This window comes from Stegostoma tigrinum, chromosome 45, assembly GCF_030684315.1.
Source record: "Stegostoma tigrinum isolate sSteTig4 chromosome 45, sSteTig4.hap1, whole genome shotgun sequence".
Classification (NCBI taxonomy): domain Eukaryota; kingdom Metazoa; phylum Chordata; class Chondrichthyes; order Orectolobiformes; family Stegostomatidae; genus Stegostoma; species Stegostoma tigrinum.
In genome coordinates this window covers 4,768,395-4,788,483 of record NC_081398.1, presented here as the reverse complement: position 1 = coordinate 4,788,483, position 20,089 = coordinate 4,768,395, and the positions used below count along the sequence as shown (strand labels likewise).

Sequence of the window (20,089 nt, the reverse complement as noted above, 5' to 3'; positions counted from 1 at the left end):
TGGAAAGTCATCTTGGGGCCTGGGATAGGGGTGAGGGAGGAGGTATGGGGGCAAGTGTAGCATTTCCTGCGGTTGCAGGGGAAGGTGCCGGGTGTGGTGGGGTTAGAGGGGAGTGTGGAGCGAACAAGGGAGTCACGGAGAGAGTGGTCTCTCCGGAAAGCAGACAGGGGTGGGGATGGAAAAATGTCTTGGGTGGTGGGGTCGGATTGTAGATGGCGGAAGTGTCGGAGGATGATGCGTTATATCCGGAGGTTGGTGGGGTGGTGTGTGAGAACAAGGGGGATCCTCTTTGGGCAGTTGTGGTGGGGGCGGGGTGTGAGGGACGTGTTGTGGGAAATGCGGTCAAGGGTGTTCTCGATCACTGTGGGGGGAAAGTTGCGGTCCTTAAAGAACTTGGACATCTGGGATGTGCTGGAGTGGAATGCCTCATCGTGAGAGCAGAGGCGGAGGAATTGGGAATAGGGAATTCCCATCCACCCTCCTGCAAAAATTCCATCCCCTATTCCCAATTCCTCCGCCTCCGCCGCATCTGCTCCCACAATGAGGCATTCCACTCCCGCACATCCCAGATGTCCACGTTCTTCAAGGACCGCAACTTTCCCCCCACAGCGGTCGAGAACGCCCTTGACCGCGTCTCCCGCAACACATCCCTCACACCTCGCCCCCGCCACAACTGCCCAAAGAGGATCCCCCTCGTACTCACACACCACCCCACCAACCTCCGGATACAACGCATCATCCTCCGACACTTCCGCCATCTACAATCCGACCCCACCACCCAAGACATTTTTCCATCCCCACCCCTGTCTGCTTTCCGGAGAGACCACTCTCTCCGTGACTCCCTTGTTCGCTCCACACTCCCCTCCAACCTCACCACACCCGGCACCTTCCCCTGCAACCGCAGGAAATACTACACTTGCCCCCACACCTCCTCCCTCACCCCAATCCCAGGCCCCAAGATGACTTTCCATATTAAGCAGAGGTTCACCTGCACATCTGCCAATGTGGTATACTGTATCCATTGTGGTGTGGCTTCCTCTACATTGGGGAAACCAAGCGGAGGTTTGGGGGCCGCTTTGCAGAACACCTCCACTCGGTTCGCAGCAAACAACTGCACCTCCCAGTCGCGAATCATTTCAACTCAACTCCCGCTCCCTTCCTCAGAACGACATGTCCATCATGGGCCTCCTGCAGTGCCACAATGATGCCACCCGAAGGTTGCAGGAACAGCAACTCATATTCCGCCTGGGAACCCTGCAGCCCAAAGGTATCAATGTGGACTTCACCAGTTTCAAAATCTCCCCTTCCCCTACTGCATCCCTAAACCAGCCCATCTCTTCCCCTCCCCCCACTGCATCCCCAAACCAGCCCAGCCTGTCTCTGCCTCCCTAACCTGTTCTTCCTCTCACCCATCCCTTCCTCCCACCTCAAGCCGCACCTCCATCTCCTACCTACTAACCTCATCCCACCTCCTTGACCTGTCCGTCTTCCCTGGACTGACCTATCCCCTCCCTACCTCCCCACCTATACTCTCTCCACCTATCTTCTTTACTCTCCATCTTCGGTCCGCCTCCCCCTCTCTCCCTATTTATTTCAGTTCCCTCTCCCCATCCCCCTCTCTGATGAAGGGTCTAGGCCTGAAACGTCACCTTTTGTGCTTCTAAGATGCTGCTTGGCCTGCTGTGTTCATCCAGCTCCACACTTTGTTATCTCGGATTCTCCAGCATCTGCAGTTTCCATTATCACTCACACTCTGACTCTCTCAGTCTCTCCAGTGCACTCACTTTCTCACTCCCTCTATCCTGTCTCTGTCCCTTTCTCTCTGTTCTTTATGCTGGCTCTCCATGTCTGTGTCTCTAAGTTTGTTCTGTCTCTCTCTGTCTCCTTCCATCTGTCTCTCGCTTCTCTCATACACTCTCTCTCTTTTTTTGCTTCTCTCACTCCATGTCTCATCACTCTGTCTCCCTCTCTGTCTCTCTGCCATGATCTCTCTATCCCTCTGTCTCTGTCTTTCATTCTATCACACTCTCTCTGTCTGACCTTGACTCTCTCCCCGTCTCGCTCCGTGTCACACTCTCTATCTCTTTCATTTGCACACTCTCTCCCTCTGTCCTTGCCTCACTCTCTCTCTCCCCCATTCTTTTTTCGCAAGCTCTCTCTCTCTTTCACTCTGTGCTTCTCTCTTCCTCTCTCCCTCCTTACATCACACAGTGTCTCTATCTCTGTCTTTCATTATCACACTCTGTGTCTCTCCTCTGCCCTTGTCTCTCTCTCTCTCTCCCTCTCTCACCCTCTCTCTGCATGACTCACGCTCCCTCTCTCTCTCTCCCTCCCTCCCTCTCCCTCTCTTTCCCTCCCTCCCTCTCCGTCCCTCTCTCCCTCGCTCCCTCTCTCTCCCTCTCCCTCCATCCCTTTCTCTCCCTCGCCCTCCCTCCCTCTCCCTCCATCCCTCCCTCTCTTTCTCTCGCTCGCCCTCCCTCCCTCTCTTTCTCTCCCTCGCCCTCCATCCCTCCCTCTCTTTCTCTCCCTCGCCCTCCATCCCTCCCTCTCTTTCTCTCCCTCGCCCTCCCTCCCTCCCTCGCCCTCCCTCGCTCGCTCTCCCTCCCTCGCTTGCGCTCTCCGTCCCTCTCTCTGGCCCAGAGGTGAACCTGCAGGTACCCCTCCAACAAACAAATGAATTCTCAATTCTGTCAGGAATCTGTGTCATTTTAACCTTCAGTCAGGGGCTGTTTCCCCTGGGATCCTCTGGGAATATCCCTGTCTCCTGTGGAAATTGGAATTACAGAGGCTATGTGGGAGCCCCCCCACCCGCCTTGCACCTTGAGGGGGCCAGGGGAGTGATTCCCTGCCGTGACCCCCAGTGTTTAGCCCTGTCTGAGGGTCACCATACTACCCCGTACACTGCCCCAAGGGACCATGCCCTCCACCCTGTCTCCCCACCCTCACTCCCCAACCACTCCCTCCCCCCCGCACCACACCCCCACCCTCACTCCCCAACCACTCCCTCCCCCCGCACCACACCCTCACCCTCACTCCCCAACCACTCCCTCCCCCCGCACCACACCCCCACCCTCACTCCCCAACCACTCCCTCCCCCCGCACCACACCCTCACCCTCACTCCCCAACCACTCCCTCCCCCCGCACCACACCCTCACCCTCACTCCCCACCCACTCCCTCCCCCAACTCCCTCACCCTGACTCCTCACCCACTCCCTCCCCTCCCCCATGCCCTTCCCCCTCATTTCCCACCCGCTCCCACCCCTCCCCCCAAATCCCAGTCCTCCTCCATTCCCTTCCCCTCCCCTCACTTCCCATCCACTCCATCTCCTCCCCCAACTCCCTTACCCCCTCATGCTCACTGTGCACCCATCCATCCCCACTCCATTCCCTTCCCCCTCCCTCCCCTTACCCACTCCCCACCCTCACTCCTCCTCCCACCTTCCCTCCCCCAACTCCATTCTCCCTCACTCCACTCCCCTCCCTCTCCCCCCCAACACCCTCCTTCTCCCCTCCCTCTCCATCCCATCTCACCTCCCTCTTCCCTTGCCTCTCCCTCCCTCACACCATCCCCTCCCTCCTCCGTATTCTCCCACTCCTCACACCTACCCTCCTTCCTTCCTCCAGATCCTTTCCCTCCCTGTCCCACCCTCTGCTTCCCCTTTCACTCCTGACACTTCTTCCCTCAAATCCTACACTACTCCCTCCCTCCGTCCCTCCCTCCCTATCTAATTACCCCTTTGCCGGTCTGCCCCGTCGCACCCCCAACTCCCCCCACCCGAGACCCCCAGGCCCGTCCCTCTCAGAGACACTGAGCTCGACACAGACAGCACGGTCTCAGGCACAGCCAGCATTTTATTAGAGAGTATGGCTCAATAATTTCAGGAAAGCCATACAGACCCTCGATACAACCGAGCGACTGTAACACTCACTCACAGCTCCCCGCTCCAAGTGGGAAGCAGATCCCTCACACACTGTCAGCTTCCCGGATATGGGTACCTGTAACTTCTCAACGGACCCGGAATGGATGGGAGAGAGAGTGAGAGAGCGCGCGAGAGAGAGAGAGAGAGAGCGCGCGAGAGAGAGAGAGAGAGAGAGAGAGAGCGCGAGAGAGAGAGAGAGCGCGAGAGAGAGAGAGAGAGCGCTGAGAGAGAGAGAGAGCGCGAGAGAGAGAGAGAGCGCGAGAGAGAGAGAGAGAGCGCGCGAGAGAGAGAGAGAGAGAGCGCGAGAGAGAGAGAGAGCGCGAGCGAGAGAGAGAGCGCGAGCGAGAGAGAGAGCGCGAGCGAGAGAGAGAGCGCGAGCGAGAGAGAGAGCGCGAGAGAGAGAGAGAGCGCGAGCGAGCGAGAGAGAGAGAGAGAGAGAGCGAGAGAGAGAGCGCGAGAGAGAGAGAGAGAGAGAGCGCGAGAGAGAGAGCGCGAGAGAGAGAGAGAGAGAGAGCGCGAGAGAGAGAGAGAGAGAGAGAGAGAGCGCGAGGAGAGAGAGAGAGAGAGAGAGCGCGAGAGAGAGAGAGAGAGAGAGAGAGAGAGAGAGAGAGAGAGAGAGAGCGCGAGAGCGCGAGAGCGCGCGAGAGCGAGAGAGAGAGAGAGAGCGCGCGCAGGCAGCGCGAGCGAGAGAGAGAGAAAGTGTGTGTGAGTGTGAAAGTGTGTGTGAGTGAGAAATTGTGAGTGTGAGTGTGGGACTGAGTGAGTATTTGAGAGTGTGAGGGAGTGTGAGTGTGGGACTGAGCGAGTGTGAGTGTGAGTGTGGGACTGAGTGAGCGAGGGCCCTCTGACTGTTTAAGCCCCAGTCTAATTGCATCCTGTCAATGAGAGGGCAGACCATGCCCGAGTTACCCAGGCTGCTGGGTCACCCCGGCAGGATGAGAACACTCTGCAGCTGGCAGTCTCACCATGTTCGCCCCACTCAATAAACCCGAGGCGGGTAAGTATCTGGGAAATCCCCTCCCAGCTCCAACAGCTCCTTGTCCCTCGAAACCCTGGACGCAGCCCTATCAGGGAGATGGATGAGACAGCGAATGCAGAAGCTAGAATAAAACTGTCAGCGTCAGTTGCAGCTCAAATAATATTTTTTGAGTTTGTGGGCATCAACAGACCCCCATGACCACAAGTGCCGATCCCAAGCCTCCAGCTGGTACTTGTGTAGCGAGTGTAACAAGTCAGGTAGCTCAGACGGTAGGCCTGTGAAGATGCTTTCACCCAGGGGCTTGGAGCCTAAGGTAAAGACAGTGCATGCCTCAGCTTGCTTTCCTGAGCCAGCGTCCGCTCAAAATGTTATGATTCTTTGGGGAGTCAGAGCGAGCAAGATGCAGATGATCGGAGGAATCTCACATTGAAGACTCGCGCCAGCTATGTGCGCCAACTTCGACAAAGACTTTCATGGGTCTCTTTTCCCCAGCACCTTCTGTGCCCTCCCTTCCTACTGCAGGTTTGTACAGCTAGCAGACGGAGAGAGAGAGAGAGAGGGAGAGATCAGCAGAAACAGGAGTCGGGGGATCCTGCCTACGCATCAAGAGCCTTATCCCCCAGTGACCCCGGTTTCGCCTCGTCCCCACCTCACACGGTGCCGCACAGAGCTTCAGAGTGCCGACTGTACCGCAGCAGGGTCGCACGATCTAGGAGGAATGCAAAGGGGAGGTTTTGAGTTAAAATGCAGTATCTCAGCCTGTCAGAACTGGAAAGAGAACGGCGCTTTCAAAGCTTTGCCTGTCAGGACCACACGTCAAATCTCTCACGGTGACGGGAGAAAAAGGATGCAGGTCGGTTGACGCACATTCCCCTGAGTCAAGGGCCCCCAGCAACGTCCCTCCCTGCTGTGGTGCCATCGTTAGGAATATTTTGGCACTCTTGCACTGGGTCCTGACGAACATGAGACGGGAAACTTCAGCGATGTTCCCGTTTGTTGGGATCTTGCACGTATCCGGAGACCACCATCCACCCCTCAGGTTGTGACAACGTTCCAGCGGTCGGATAAGGTGGTCCCTTGGGAACGGGTGGCCGGGCTGGGGGGGGGGGTTGGGTTTGGGGGAAGGGGGTAGGGTTGGCGGGACTGCGATGTAGTGGGAGTCCAGCTGAGAGAGTGATCCAGACGGGTGGAGGTTCGTGGCTCTGGGAAGTTGGGGGGGGGGGGGGGCGGAGTTCAAATCACACCATGACCCCTCCCCCTCCACCCCTTTGCAGGGGCTTAAACCCGATGAGCAGTAGCTAGAATTGAGGGTTGGCCTCGGCGATGGCGCCCGCGGGACCCGCCGGGTTTCGAGGGGTGGGTCAGGAAGCCGATGGACGCCAGATCCTATAGGCACGTTGGAAAAAGTGCCACGAACCGCAAACACCCCACGTTCCCCGCTCCCCCCCCCCCCCCCCCCCCCCAAAACGAGTGGGAGGGAGTGTGCTCTGAGTGCCACGGAGAGGCGATGCTGGCGAGGGCTCACCCTGAGGCTGGAAGACGGGAGTTACGTGTGGGCCGAAGCTAGGTGAGGAGGGCAGATACCCCTACCTAAAGGGGTATGGGGGAGCCAGGCTGGCAAAGCTGTGGGCTCTGTGCTTCCTGGAAGATTAGTTTAAGACCCGCCGGTGGGGTTGGGCCATCAGATCAGGACCGGATCCTGGGTTTATCCAGTAACGAGTGGCGTTTGACACTTAACTGCACCACCCCCCCCACCGCAACGGGGGCAGACCTCCTGCCCCACCCCCTTACCTTCGCCATGATGCCAGGGGAAATTGTCGGCCAATGTGGAAGCCTGTCCACAAGCTCTCGAGATCAACGCCATCCACAAGATGAGGACCACCGCCCCCACAAAGACGACCATCAAGCCAATGTGCAACCTCTGACCTCCTGGACCCTCCCATGAGGCTCTGTTCCTCTCTTTGGAAACAAGTGGGTGCCTGTTTCTGGCCATCTCCGCCATGGTTCTGCCTTGGGATGCTGTGGTGCATGTAGAAAAAGTAAGGCCAATTCACTTTCAGATCAAAAAAGGGCTGCGTTCTCTATACCGTGTCGAGGGACAGTTATTGCATCCATTTTACATAGGGGCCGATGCACCCCATAATATACACATGGGCCGATAGTCTCTTTAATAAACACGAGGGCTGCTATACTCTATAATCTACACAGGGGCTGATATTGTCTCTAATATACTTGGAGCTGATTTCCTCTGTTGTATTCACAGGGTCTTATATACTCTATAATACATACAGGGTCTCATATCTGCTATAATACACATAGGAGCTGATATCCTCTATAATGTGCACAGGGTCTGACATTCTCTATAATACACACAGGAACTGACACCCTCTATAATAGACATAGGATCTGACATTCTGTATAATATTCACAGTGTCTGATATTCTCCATATTATACACAGGATCTGATATTCTCTATATTAGGCACGGGGTCTAATATTCTCTATAATATATACACGGCTAATACTGTACAATATACACAGGGACAGATAGTCTCTGTAATATACACACAGGTTAATGCTGAACAATATACACAGGGACTGAAATTCTCTGTAATATACACACAGGCTAATACTGTGCAATATACACAGGGAGAGATAGTCTCTGTAACATACACAGGGGCTAATACTGTACAATATATACAAGAAGGGAAGGGTCTTACTGGGTCTGTTGGTGACTTCTCCAGTCCTGGTCTCCTCCATGCCATGATCATTTGAAGGGGCAGTCACTGTGGTGATGGCCCTCAGTGGGGCAGTGCCCGTACCATTCCACGGGTGGAAATCTGCCCGGTATGTGGCTTTATCCCAACCTCCTGTGGTGACGGCCTGCAGCTGGCCTGAGCTGGACGCTGGCGGAGGAGACGGGCTGTCCTCACGGCCGTGCGACTCGGGCAGGGCAGTGACAGAGGAGGTGGGCTCCGGGTTGGCCTCATACCCTTGGGTACTAGTGGGGAGGGGGGACAGAGGCACTGAGGGATTGGGGGAGCTGCCTTGTGGATGCGGAGCTGCAGTGGGGACGGAGCTGACCGGAGATACTTGGGGGGGAGTTGATATCGCAGGACGGAATGTGCCCTTTGATGCTGCCTCCCTGCTTCCTGTTGTCTCTTTACGCCCGATTTGAAATTCCTTGGATGGCCGGGTCTCGGAGGGAGCTGAAGTACAGAAAAGGACACAGGGTTAGCATTCTCCACACTTTCCTCATGGAGGAGGAGACTGAACCATCTCAAACATTACAATTACACCAAACTGAAACAAACCAAACAGACTAAAGCCTTGCTTCGACTTTGGGGATCTCTGACATACGACCCCGCCACAGATTTAGCTTCTGCCTCTCAATTCATGTGTTAATGGCGATTCCAGTGAAGAATTAAACTCCCCTCTCTCCATTCCCTGCATAATGTGTTCGTTTGGCTACAAATAAACTTCTACAGATCTCGAGCTGACGGAAGGCCATTTCTTTCATAGAGTTGGATGGAGTTTATAGCACAGAAACAGTCCCTTCGGCACAGATTTAGCTTCTGCCTCTTAATTCATGTGTTAATGGCGATCCAGTAAAGAATTAAACTCTACAGGATAGTGAAAGGGGTGTTTGGGACGCTCGCCTTTATTGGTCAGTGCATTGAGTGTAGGGGCTGGGAGGGTCATGTTGCAGCTGTACAGGACATTGGTCAGGGCCACTATTGGAATACTGTGTTCAATCCCGGTCTCCCTGCTACAGGAAGGATGTTGTGAGACTTGAAAGGGTTCAGAAAAGATTTACAAGGATGGTGCCGGGGTTGGAGGGTTTGAGCTACAGGGAGAGGCTGAATAGACCGGGGCTATTTTCCCTGGAGGTGAGGGGTGACCTTAGAGAGGTTTATAAAATGGTGATGAGAATAGACACACTGAATGGGGGATGTCTTTTCCCCCAGGGTGGGGGAGCCCAAAACTAGCGGGCCGTAGGTTTAAGGTGAGAGGGGCAAGGGACCCGAGGGGCAGCTTTTTCACACAGAGGGCGGTGCGTGTACGGAATGAGCTGCCAGAGGAAGTGGTGGGGGCTGGTACAGTTACAGCATTTAAAAGGCGTCTGAATAGGTAATGTGACTAGGAAGGGTTTAGAGGGATATGGGCCAAACGCTGGAAAATGGGACCAGATTAATCTAGGATATCTGGCCAGCATGGACAAGTTGGGCTGAAGGGTCTGTTTCCGCGCTGTATAGCTCTACAACTCTGTGACCCTGCAATGTATTTTATTTTAGCTGCAAAACCACGGATCTTCTGGTGAACAGAGGTCATTAATTTCATAGGTGCTACAGTCAGATAGAGTCATAGAACATCCTTGTAAATCTTTTCTGAACCCTTTCCAGTTTAATAACATCCTTCCTGCAGCAGGGAGACCAGGATTGAACGCAGTATTCCAAAAGTGGCCCTGACCAATGTCCTGTACAGCTGTAACATGACCCTCCCAGCCCCTACACTCCATGCACTGACCAATGAAAGGGTGTAGTTGCATCCTATTTTGGTTTTAAATCTGACAAAGCAGCTCTCTGATGAAGGGTCTCGGCCCGAAACGTCAGCTTTTGTGCTCCTGAGATGCTGCTTGGCCTGCTGTGTTCATCCAGCCTCACACTTTGTTATCTCGGAGACTCAGGATCTCCAGCCAGTTTATGTGCAGTGAGAGGGTACATTGCAACACGGCGTAACTTGTACACACAGCCTTTGCTCACGGTACAACATTGCAGGAAGCTGGGGCTCGATGGAAAACATGCGGGAACTTGATTCATCTGCACATTGGGCTCTTAAAAAGGACATCACTGCTGATCTGATAATGTTGACAGAAGTGGCATTAACACATCGCGTCTGTACACATCCCCACTGTGCAGCAGGCTATTGCAGTCTGATAAAGCACAAACAATGCAGTCCCAGGCAGAACTGATGCAGAGTAATACCAGACTCAAGACATTAATTCTGTTTCTCTCTTTCTGTCTCTCGGCACAGACACTGCTGTGTGTCTCTACCACTTCCTGCTTCTATTTGCGATTTGCAATATTTCATCACGGCCAACAATTTTTCACACCTAGAATCTTCCTTTGGAGATCAGCATTTTTTGATAGCGGGGGAGTTTTAACACTTTGATAAATGAAGTCTCAAACTCTCGGCAGAATTCTGTTAAAAGCCCACCTCTGGCCGACCGAGACGCTCCGGGCCCTAGCAAAAGTCAAGGGGACTGTGGAAATTTAAGGGTGAATCTATTTGAAATCAACAACAAAGTCTCTTAATTTGTACCAAAGATAACTATCTTTGTTCCTGAGGAAGAAAGTGATAGCATTGTTTAGTTCTTTCCTTTCCTGAGATTTTCTTTTGTCAACTCCTTGGGGATCTGTCCCTGTTTCTCATCAACTCCATGTAAAACTCACAGGGGCTTCCGTTCTCTATAATATACACACGGGCTAATACTCTACAATATCCACAGGGACTTCTGTTCTGTGCTTTGTGGTTCAGTGTGGACTGCTTGGGCTGAAGGGCCTGTTTCCACAGTGTAGGGATTCTATGATTCTGCGGTCTGATCTTCTCTATACATACAGGGTCGGACATCCTCTATAAAATCACAGAGGGACTGATATTCTCTATAATATGCACAGAGTCAGATATCCTCTATAAATCACACAGGGACTAACATTCTCTATAATACACATAGGGTCTGATATCCTTTATAATATACACAGGGACTGATATTCTCTCTAATATAAACAGGATCTGATCTCCTCTGCTATATACATATGGTCTCATATCCACTATAATCAGATAGGAGCTGATATCTGCAATAACAAACACAGGAGCTGATATTCTCTACAATGTACACAGGGACTGATATTCTCTATAAGATACACAAGGTCTGATATCCTCTATAATACTCTCAGGGCCTAATATCCTCTATAATATACACGGTCTGATATTCTCTACATTATACACAGGGTCTGATATTCTCTGTAATAGACACAAGAGCTAATTGTCTACAATATACACAGGGACAGAAATTCTCTGTAATATACACACGGGCTAATACAGTTCATTATACACAGGGACAGATAGCCTCTGTGATATATACACACAGGCTAATACTGTGCAATATACACAGGGACTGAAATTCACTGTAACATACACACGGGCTAATACTGTACAATATACACAGGGAGAGATAGTCTCTGTAACATACACAGGGGCTAATACTGTACAATATATACAAGAAGGGAAGGGTCTTACTGGGTCTGTTGGTGACTTCTCCAGTCCTGGTCTCCTCCGTGCCATGATCATTTGAAGGGGCAGTCACTGTGGTGATGGCCCTCAGTGGGGCAGTGCCCGTACCATTCCACGGGTGGAAATCTGCCCGGTATGTGGCTTTATCCCAACCTCCTGTGGTGACGGCCTGCAGCTGGCCTGAGCTGGACGTTGGCGGAAGAGACGGGCTGTCCTCATGGCCGTGCGACTCGGGCAGGGCAGTGACAGAGGAGGTGGGCTCCGGGTTGGCCTCATACCCTTGGGTACTAGTGGGGAGGGGGGACAGAGGCACCGAGGGATTGGGGGAGCTGCCTTGTGGATGCAGAGCTGCAGTGGGGACGGAGCTGACCGGAGATACTTGGGGGGGAGTTGATATCGCAGGACGGAATGTGCCCTTTGATGCTGCCTCCCTGCTTCCTGTTGTCTCTTTACGCCCGATTTGAAATTCCTTGGATGGCCGGGTCTCGGAGGGAGCTGAAGTACAGAAAAGGACACAGGGTTAGCATTCTCCACACTTTCCTCATGGAGGAGGAGACTGAACCATCTCAAACATTACAATTACACCAAACTGAAACAAACCAAACAGACTAAAGCCTTGCTTCGACTTTGGGGATCTCTGACATACGACCCCGCCACAGATTTAGCTTCTGCCTCTCAATTCATGTGTTAATGGCGATTCCAGTAAAGAATTAAACTCCCCTCTCTCCATTCCCCTGCATAATGTGTTCGTTTGGCTACAAATAAACTTCTACAGATCTCCAGCTGAAGGAAGGCCATTTTTTTCATAGAGTTGGATGGAGTTTATAGCACAGAAACAGTCCCTTCAGCCCCACGCGTCCGTGCCGACCCAGATATCCTGAACTAGTCCAGTCCTATTTGCCAGCATTTGGCCTGTATCCCTTGCAAGGATTATTCCCAGCCTTTCTCCTGTTTTGGACAACGTCCAGTTCCTCCTGCCGATAACAACAGTGACCAGACTTCCAGAGAGGACATCATTGGCTAGAAAGTACACCCAGCGGATGTGTAAAATGTTATATAAATGCACACTTTAGTCTACTTTTATTTGTGCTCAGAAGGTGATGAATCTTTGGACTGCTCTGTCACGCAACCCCCAAATCCTTCCAAAAGGGGCTTCAGGGATGTAATGTCCCAGTGGTGGAGATGTCATTTGTCCATAGTGAGGTAGGCCCAGCTAATGTCCTGGGGATCGAACTTGTCACATCAGATGGTGACGTCTGATTTGAAAAGAAATCTGGAGTTCAATGTCTAGTGATGACCGAGAATCAGATTGTCAGCGGAGCAGACCGCTCGCTTGGTTTGCTAATGTCATTTTTGAAAATCAAGGGTTACTGAGGGTGGGAGTGGGGAGAGGGGCAAGAAAGTGGAGGCAAGGGATGTCGCGATCCTGCCGAACAGCAGAGAAGGTGGGAGGGGCCGAACGGCCTTATTTTTCGTCATCTTAATCTGCCACCCTCTTCCGGGCCGGGCCTACACGTGACTCCAGACCCGCAGTCAGCGAAGGGCTAATTCTTAACAGCCCTCCGGATAATTGGGGATGGGTCATTAAAGGAAGGGGGTTGAGGGTCAGCAAGGGGGTGTGGGCGGGGGTAGGCGGGACAACTGGGGTGTGGTGGCGGTGGAGGCGGTTGAGACGTTGAGAAGCCAGGGTTGATCCGGGCCAGCTGTCCCCATGGAATTCCGCTGCGTTTTCCCGTGGGGCGTTAAGGCTGTTTGAGACAGAGAGAGGACTGGCCAGTTCGGAGAAGAGAGAAGACGAGCTGTCATTGAGAGTCGAAGCAAGAGGAAATGAAAACATGATAAAGTGCTTCAAAGCCTGGGGCCTGCCAGCTCAGCAGTGCTGTTTTATAGTGGTTTCCCTTCTGAAAAAGAATAAATGAGACACGATCTATTTGGTGCAGTTTCTCAGGAAAGTGAGTCATATCATCTCCCGTTTCAGCACCAGTTTTCCGTGGGTGTCGCATGCCTTAAAACTGCGAGACACCTGAACTAGAGGAAGCTATTCTGCCCATCGAGTCTACACACCCCACCTTCCCAACTCAATGGCTGATCACCCTCAACTCCACTTTCCCGCCTTTGCCCCTCCATTCCTTTCAATGAAAGAGTTATCCCACACACTTTGCGAGCCAGCCCGCAACGGTCAATTCAGCAGATTCGCTCCCCTCTGAGGGCTGGAATTCGTCCTCAACCCTTCCTTCAACTGGGTAACCCTGTATGCTGACATGATGCCCGCTTCTGTTCCTAGACTCTCCCACAGGAGGAAGAATGGTGTCCCCGCATCCCAAAACCAGCCCAATCATTCCCCCCCTCCCTAACCTATCCCCTCCTCCCACCCCAAGACCCACCCCCATCTCCTACCACCTAACCTCAACACCTTGACCTGTCCGTCCTCCCTGGACTGACCTATCCCCTCCCTAGCTCCCCACCCACACTCACCTTTACTGGCTCCATCCCCGCCTCTTTGACCTGTGTGTCTCCTCTCCACCTATCTTCTCCTCTATCCATCTTCTATCCGCCTCCACCTCTCTCCCTATTTATTTCAGAACCCTCTCCCCCTCCCCCTTTTCTGATGAAGGGTCTAGGCCCGAAACGTCAGCTTTCCTGCTCCTCTGATGCTGCTTGGCCTGCTGTGTTCATCCAGCTCTACACTGCGTTATCTCGGATTCTCCAGCATCGGCAGTTCCTACTCTCTCTCTACATCTTCCCGGTCAGTTTCCTCTAGCATGTTTCAGTAAGGTCACCGCTTATTGATCTAAACCCCAATTGGCACAGGCCTAAACTACTCAACACCTCCTCATCGCCCCCAGGATCAGCTGAGTGAACCTTCTCTGGAACGTCCCTCCAACATCTAGTCTACCTCCCCTTGGATCAGGGGCCTGAAACTCTCCAGAATATTCCAATGGTCTGTCTGATAGCTTGTATACTCTGAGCTAAACTTGCCCACGCATTGACATGAAGGAACAAGGACACAAAATACTCTCATTGGCCGAAAGAAAAATATTGTGCCTAATTTATACCCGCTACTCCTCCCGCGTACAGCCTGGAAAGGTTTGATTAATGTCGATGGTGTTGGCTGTTCTAGCCCGGGCAAGAATTAACCTGCTATCTTGGGTCCACCTGGCTAGAGAGGTCTCCATATGGTTTGGACTTTCAGTCGTGGCATGTCATCGAGATGCACAGCACGAAAACAGACCCGTCGGCCCAACTCATCCGTGCCGACCACATATCCCAAATTAATCCAGTCCCATCTGCCAGCATTTGGCCCATGACCCTCTAAACCCTTCCTATCCATGTACCAATCCAGATGCCCAACTGTACCAGTCTCCACCACTTCCTCTGGCAGCTCATTCCATACACGCAGCACCGTCTGTGAGTAGATGGGCATCGGTTAAGAATATAGTTAAGAGCCCCACAGTGCAGGTTGCGATCACCCCACGCCCTGTCAGGGAGCATGAGAGAGAACACAGTGAGAAAAGCAACAGGCTTACCTTTAGATTGAGAGTCAAGGAATTCTTTCATTTGCTGCCCGTTCCTCATTGACGTGCAAAAGGAAATACCACCCTTTGTGCTGAACCTACAAGGATGGATTTACAGGGAGCTGCATGAGGCCCGAATCCAAACAACCAGAAAGTGATTAGCCTGTCTCACGCCGCAGAGAGGACGAGACAGACGTGTGCAACACAAATCACACAATGTGAGGGACACCGAGCGGCAGAATGACCATTCCTCACTTCTTAGAGCGAGCCATGATGGACAGAAACAATTCGATACTGTACCCCAGTGTTACACAGTGACAGACCTGTACCCCACCGGTACTGTACCCCAGTGTTATACAGTGACAGACCTGTCCCCCACCGGTACTGTACCCCAGTGTTATACAGTGACAGACCTGTCCCCCACCGGTACTGTACCCCAGTGTTACACAGTGACAGACCCGTCCCCCACCGGTACTGTACCCCAGTGTTATACAGTGACAGACCTGTCCCCCACCGGTACTGTACCCCAGTGTTACACAGTGACAGACCTGTCCCCCACCGGTACTGTACCCCAGTGTTATACAGTGACAGACCCGTCCCCCACCGGTACTGTACCCCAGTCTTATACAGTGACAGACCCGTCCCCCACCGGTACTGTACCCCAGTGTTATACAGAGACAGACCTGTCCCCCACCGGTACTGTACCCCAGTGTTACACAGTGACAGACCTGTCCCCCACCGGTACTGTACCCCAGTGTTACACAGTGACAGACCTGTCCCCCACCGGTACTGTACCCCAGTGTTATACAGTGACAGACCTGTCCCCCACCGGTACTGTACCCCAGTGTTATACAGTGACAGACCCGTCCCCACCGGTACTGTACCCCAGTGTTATACAGTGACAGACCTGTCCCCACCGGTACTGTACCCCAGTGTTACACAGATACAGACCTGTCCCCACCGTTACTGTACCCCAGTGTTATACAGTGACAGACCCGTCCCCCACCAGTACCGTACCCCAGTGTTATACAGTGACAGACCCGTCCCCCACCGGTACTGTACCCCAGTGTTATACAGTGACAGACCTGTCCCCACCGGTACTGTACCCCAGTGTTATACAGTGACAGACCTGTCCCCCACCGGTACTGTACCCCAGTGTTATACAGTGACAGACCTGTCCCCACCGGTACTGTACCCCAGTGTTATACAGTGACAGACCTGTCCCCACCGGTACTGTACCCCAGTGTTACACAGATACAGACCTGTCCCCACCGTTACTGTACCCCAGTGTTATACAGTGACAGACCCGTCCCCACCGGTACTGTACCCCAGTGTTACACAGTGACAGACCCGTCCCCCACCGGTACTGTACCCCAGTGTTATACAGTGACAGACCTGTCCCCCACCGGTACCGTACCCCAGTGTTACACAGTGACAGACCCGTCCCCCACCGGTACCGTACCCCAGTGTTATACAGTGACAGACCCGTCCCCCACCGGTACTGTACCCCAGTGTTATACAGTGACAGACCTGTCCCCACCGGTACTGTACCCCAGTGTTATACAGTGACAGACCTGTCCCCCACCGGTACTGTACCCCAGTGTTATACAGTGACAGACCTGTCCCCACCGGTACTGTACCCCAGTGTTATACAGTGACAGACCTGTCCCCACCGGTACTGTACCCCAGTGTTACACAGATACAGACCTGTCCCCACCGTTACTGTACCCCAGTGTTATACAGTGACAGACCCGTCCCCCACCGGTACTGTACCCCAGTGTTATACAGTGACAGACCCGTCCCCCACCGGTACTGTACCCCAGTGTTACACAGTGACAGACCCGTCCCCCACCGGTACTGTACCCCAGTGTTACACAGTGACAGACCCGTCCCCCACCGGTACTGTACCCCAGTGTTATACAGTGACAGACCCGTCCCCCACCGGTACTGTACCCCAGTGTTATACAGTGACAGACCCGTCCCCCACCGGTACTGTACCCCAGTGTTATACAGTGACAGACCCGTCCCCCACCGGTACTGTACCCCAGTGTTATACAGTGACAGACCCGTCCCCCACCGGTACTGTACCCCAGTGTTATACAGGGACAGACCTGTCCCCCACCGGTACTGTACCCCAGTCTTATACAGTGACAGACCTGTCCCCCACCGGTACTGTACCCCAGTGTTACACAGTGACAGACCTGTCCCCCACCGGTACTGTACCCCAGTGTTATACAGTGACAGACCTGTCCCCCACCGGTACTGTACCCCAGCGTTATACAGTGACAGACCTGACCCCACCGGTACTGTACCCCAGCGTTACACAGTGACAGACCTGTCCCCACCGGTACTGTACCCCAGCGTTATACAGTGACAGACCTGACCCCACCGGTACTGTACCCCAGTGTTATACAGTGACAGACCTGTCCCCCACCGGTACTGTACCCCAGTGTTACACAGTGACAGACCTGTCCCCCACCGGTACTGTACCCCAGTGTTATACAGTGACAGACCTGTCCCCCACCGGTACTGTACCCCAGTGTTATACAGTGACAGACCTGTCCCCCACCGGTACTGTACCCCAGTGTTACACAGTGACAGACCTGTCCCCCACCGGTACTGTACCCCAGTGTTACACAGTGACAGACCTGTCCCCCACCGGTACTGTACCCCAGCGTTACACAGTGACAGACCTGTCCCCCACCAGTACTGTACTTACTGCAATCGCTGAGGGCAGCGTTTAATGCTGGGCAAGATGGTGTAATATTCCAGTCTTGAGTAATTTTTCCTTGGGAAGGGCATCTCCAGAACATTTTTGCAGCAACTCTCTGTGATCGCTGAGTGCCTGTGTGCAGGTACTGTCGAAGGAAACACACAGACAGAGGCATGTTTTTACTGTTGTGTTTGTTGTGAGGTGAGACCCAGGAACATCCTCTGTGTCTGACAGAAACGCTACGCATCCCACCTTGCTCATCTGTTTCAAATTTACAAAACGTGATTTTTACTCTGATCTCTTTCAATCGCCCACATGCGCTCTTCCCGAGTAACATTAAAGTTCTGAGCCTGCAGCTGATAACGCACGCCAACTGCCATTCGGCTACAGCGGGTCTCACATCCCAACGCAAGCTCTCCATCACAAGCGGAGCCCTGAAGGATTTTCCAATAATTGTGTCCCAAATCCCTCCCCCAGGCGATGGCGGAGACTGGAGGGGTTAGGGGCTGAGAAGGGTAGGGAGTGGGGTAAAACAGATGAAGAGAATGATGTCGGGCTAAGATTCAGGAGTGGGGGGAGGAGGGCTTGAGGGGGTTAAGGAGAATGGATGGAAACAGGAGAACAGAAGCAGGTGCAGAGAGAGAGTGGGGAGAGGGAAGAGCGGGGAGGGGAGAGATAAGGGAGAGAGGGCACAGAGGAGTGAGGGAGAGCGGATTGGAAGGGGAGAGTTTGGGAATGAGGGAGCTGTAGAGGAGGGAGAACAGGGAAGTAGGTGGAATGCCTATGAGGGCTAGGGGCAGTGAGAGGCCAAAGGAGGGTGGAGCTGGGAAAAGGGGCATAAGAGGGTGTTACCATGAACAGATGAAAGTCCTTGTGTAATTCAGTACAAGTGCCGTCCACAAATGGGAATGGCCGGGTTTTAGCTCTAAAACCTCTTCCCTTCCTCCACGTATACGCTCCCTCACCCCCCTCTTCCAAATCTCTGATCCTCTCTGCATTCAGAGCACACTGCACCTCCCTCAACCTCTCTAAAATCACCCTCCAGTATCGTTAATCAGCCACTATATCTCTCTCTCACTCTCTCTCTCTTTTTATTCCTCTCTCTCTCTTTCTGTCTCTCTCTCTGTCCATCTCTCTTGCTTTCTCACTGTCTCTATCTCTCCCTCTCTTTCTCACTGTCTCTGTCTCTAACTTTCTCTTGTTCTCTCTCTCCCCATCTCTCTATCACTCACCGTCTCACTCCTACCTCTCTCTATCTCTCTCTCTCTGTCTCACTCCTACCTCTCTCTATCTCTCGCTTTCTGTCTCTCTCTCTGTCTCACTCCTATCTCTCTCTATCTCTTTCTTTTCATCTCTATCTCTCTGTCTCTCTGTCTTTACTTCTCTCCTTCTTCCTCTATCTCTCTGTCTCTCTGTCTTTCTCTCACCCCCTCTGCCTCTATCTTTCTCTTGCACTCTCTCTCTCTCTCTCTTTCCACCTATCTGTTTCCGTGCCTCCAATCAATTCTATCTGTAACTGAAGGTGAGTCAGAAGTGAATTGAAATGGTTTTCTCATGAATTTACAAGGCGCTATTCACCACGCTGGCTCTAGCCCGTGATACGCTCGATATTGATCCTTCAGTACAAATTCTTAGGAGCAAAAATTAAAGGAAAATTTTTTAAAAGTCCGGCATTGCAGATCTCAGGATAAATACGAAAAAAAAACAAGCTCAACAGACCTTTGTAACCCAGAGGAGATTATTAAACCTGCCTCTGTTATTTAGGGAACTTACCAGGATCGTAGATGCACAGAAGAGTGAAGAGTAGGACACCTCGGCAATAAGCCATTCCTTGTAGAAGTCTGGAAGCAGTTTTCTGTCTCAGAGGAGAGAGATGGAGTAAACAGACCTGAGACAGAGACTAGCTGTGATATGTGTGCACTTGATCTCACAGAGGATGTGAGCGCTGTTTAATAGTCATTGCGTCATATTCTCCTGGCGGGTGGGTTCAGCGTGTTCAGGGGCTTTCTGTTGAATGGCTAGTTAAACATCTCCTCCCCCTTCTCCTCCCCCTCTCTCCCCACGCTCCGTTCACCCAAGCACAAAGAGATCACGAGTCGAAACGAAAACATTGGATTGTCCCTGGAAAACCCGGGAGCGTGACAGCTTTTGTGGGAACGAAACAGCCCTCCCAGCCCCTTATTGTTAGAAATGAAAAGTCTCAGCGATCGGAAGAGGTTGGAGCTTAACTCTGAAGCAGCAGGGATTGAGGGCGTGGGCCTCATACAGGGCTGCAAAATCACGAGGGCTCGCAGAAGGTGGACAGCAAAAGTCTTTTCCCCCATTTCAAGGGGCATTTCAAGAGGAAGGGGTAATATTTTCACCGAGAGAGGAGAAAGTTTAAAAAAAGCTATGGGTTTTCTTTAACACAGAGGGTGATTTACGTGTGGAATGTGCTTCCTGAGGAAGTGGTAGATGTGATTGCAGTCACAACGTGTAAAGCCATTTGGTTAGGTACATGAACAGGAAAGGTTTGGACGGATGTTGGCCCAGGAGAAGGCAGATGGGGGGCTAGTTTAGTTTAGGAACAAGTCGGGCCGAAGGGCCTGTTTCCGCGCTGTATGACCCTACGACACTTTCATGCACATGTGCCGAGCCGAGGCAATCTGCCCCATCATGGGGTGGGGGG

The 20,089-nt window shown here is 52.7% G+C and overlaps 1 protein-coding gene across 3 annotated transcripts; it reads right to left on the bottom strand.

Annotated features, from left to right (window-relative positions):
- Positions 1-4,612: 4,612 nt before the first annotated feature.
- Positions 4,613-19,426, bottom strand: LOC132207323 (mucin-2-like). Of its 3 annotated transcripts, none has more exons than XM_059642550.1 (7): positions 19,195-19,423; positions 17,428-17,566; positions 14,721-14,806; positions 11,200-11,688; positions 7,620-8,108; positions 6,692-6,928; positions 4,613-5,609 (listed from the first exon to the last, which is right to left on the bottom strand). In XM_059642550.1, exons 1-7 carry the CDS (start codon positions 19,247-19,249, stop codon positions 5,551-5,553), a joined length of 1,554 nt encoding a protein of 517 aa, XP_059498533.1. In that variant the 5' UTR covers positions 19,250-19,423; the 3' UTR covers positions 4,613-5,550. The 3 variants fall into 3 exon arrangements, with proteins under 3 accessions (XP_059498533.1, XP_059498534.1, XP_059498535.1); XM_059642551.1 differs by having other exon boundaries at positions 6,692-6,919; XM_059642552.1 differs by lacking the exon at positions 14,721-14,806 and having other exon boundaries at positions 19,195-19,426.
- Between the last annotated feature and the right edge of the window lie 663 nt (positions 19,427-20,089).

Coding starts and splice junctions, on each gene's coding strand:
- LOC132207323 (XM_059642550.1), bottom strand. CDS start 19,249: ATGGCTTATTGCCGAGGTGTCCTACTCTTCACTCTTCTGTGCATCTAC. Junction 11,689..14,720: donor CCTTGACTCTCAATCTAAAG/GTAAGCCTGTTG, acceptor TCTGTACTTCAG/CTCCCTCCGAGACCCGGCCA. Junction 6,929..7,619: donor AGAAGTCACCAACAGACCCA/GTAAGACCCTTC, acceptor CTTTTTCTACAT/GCACCACAGCATCCCAAGGC.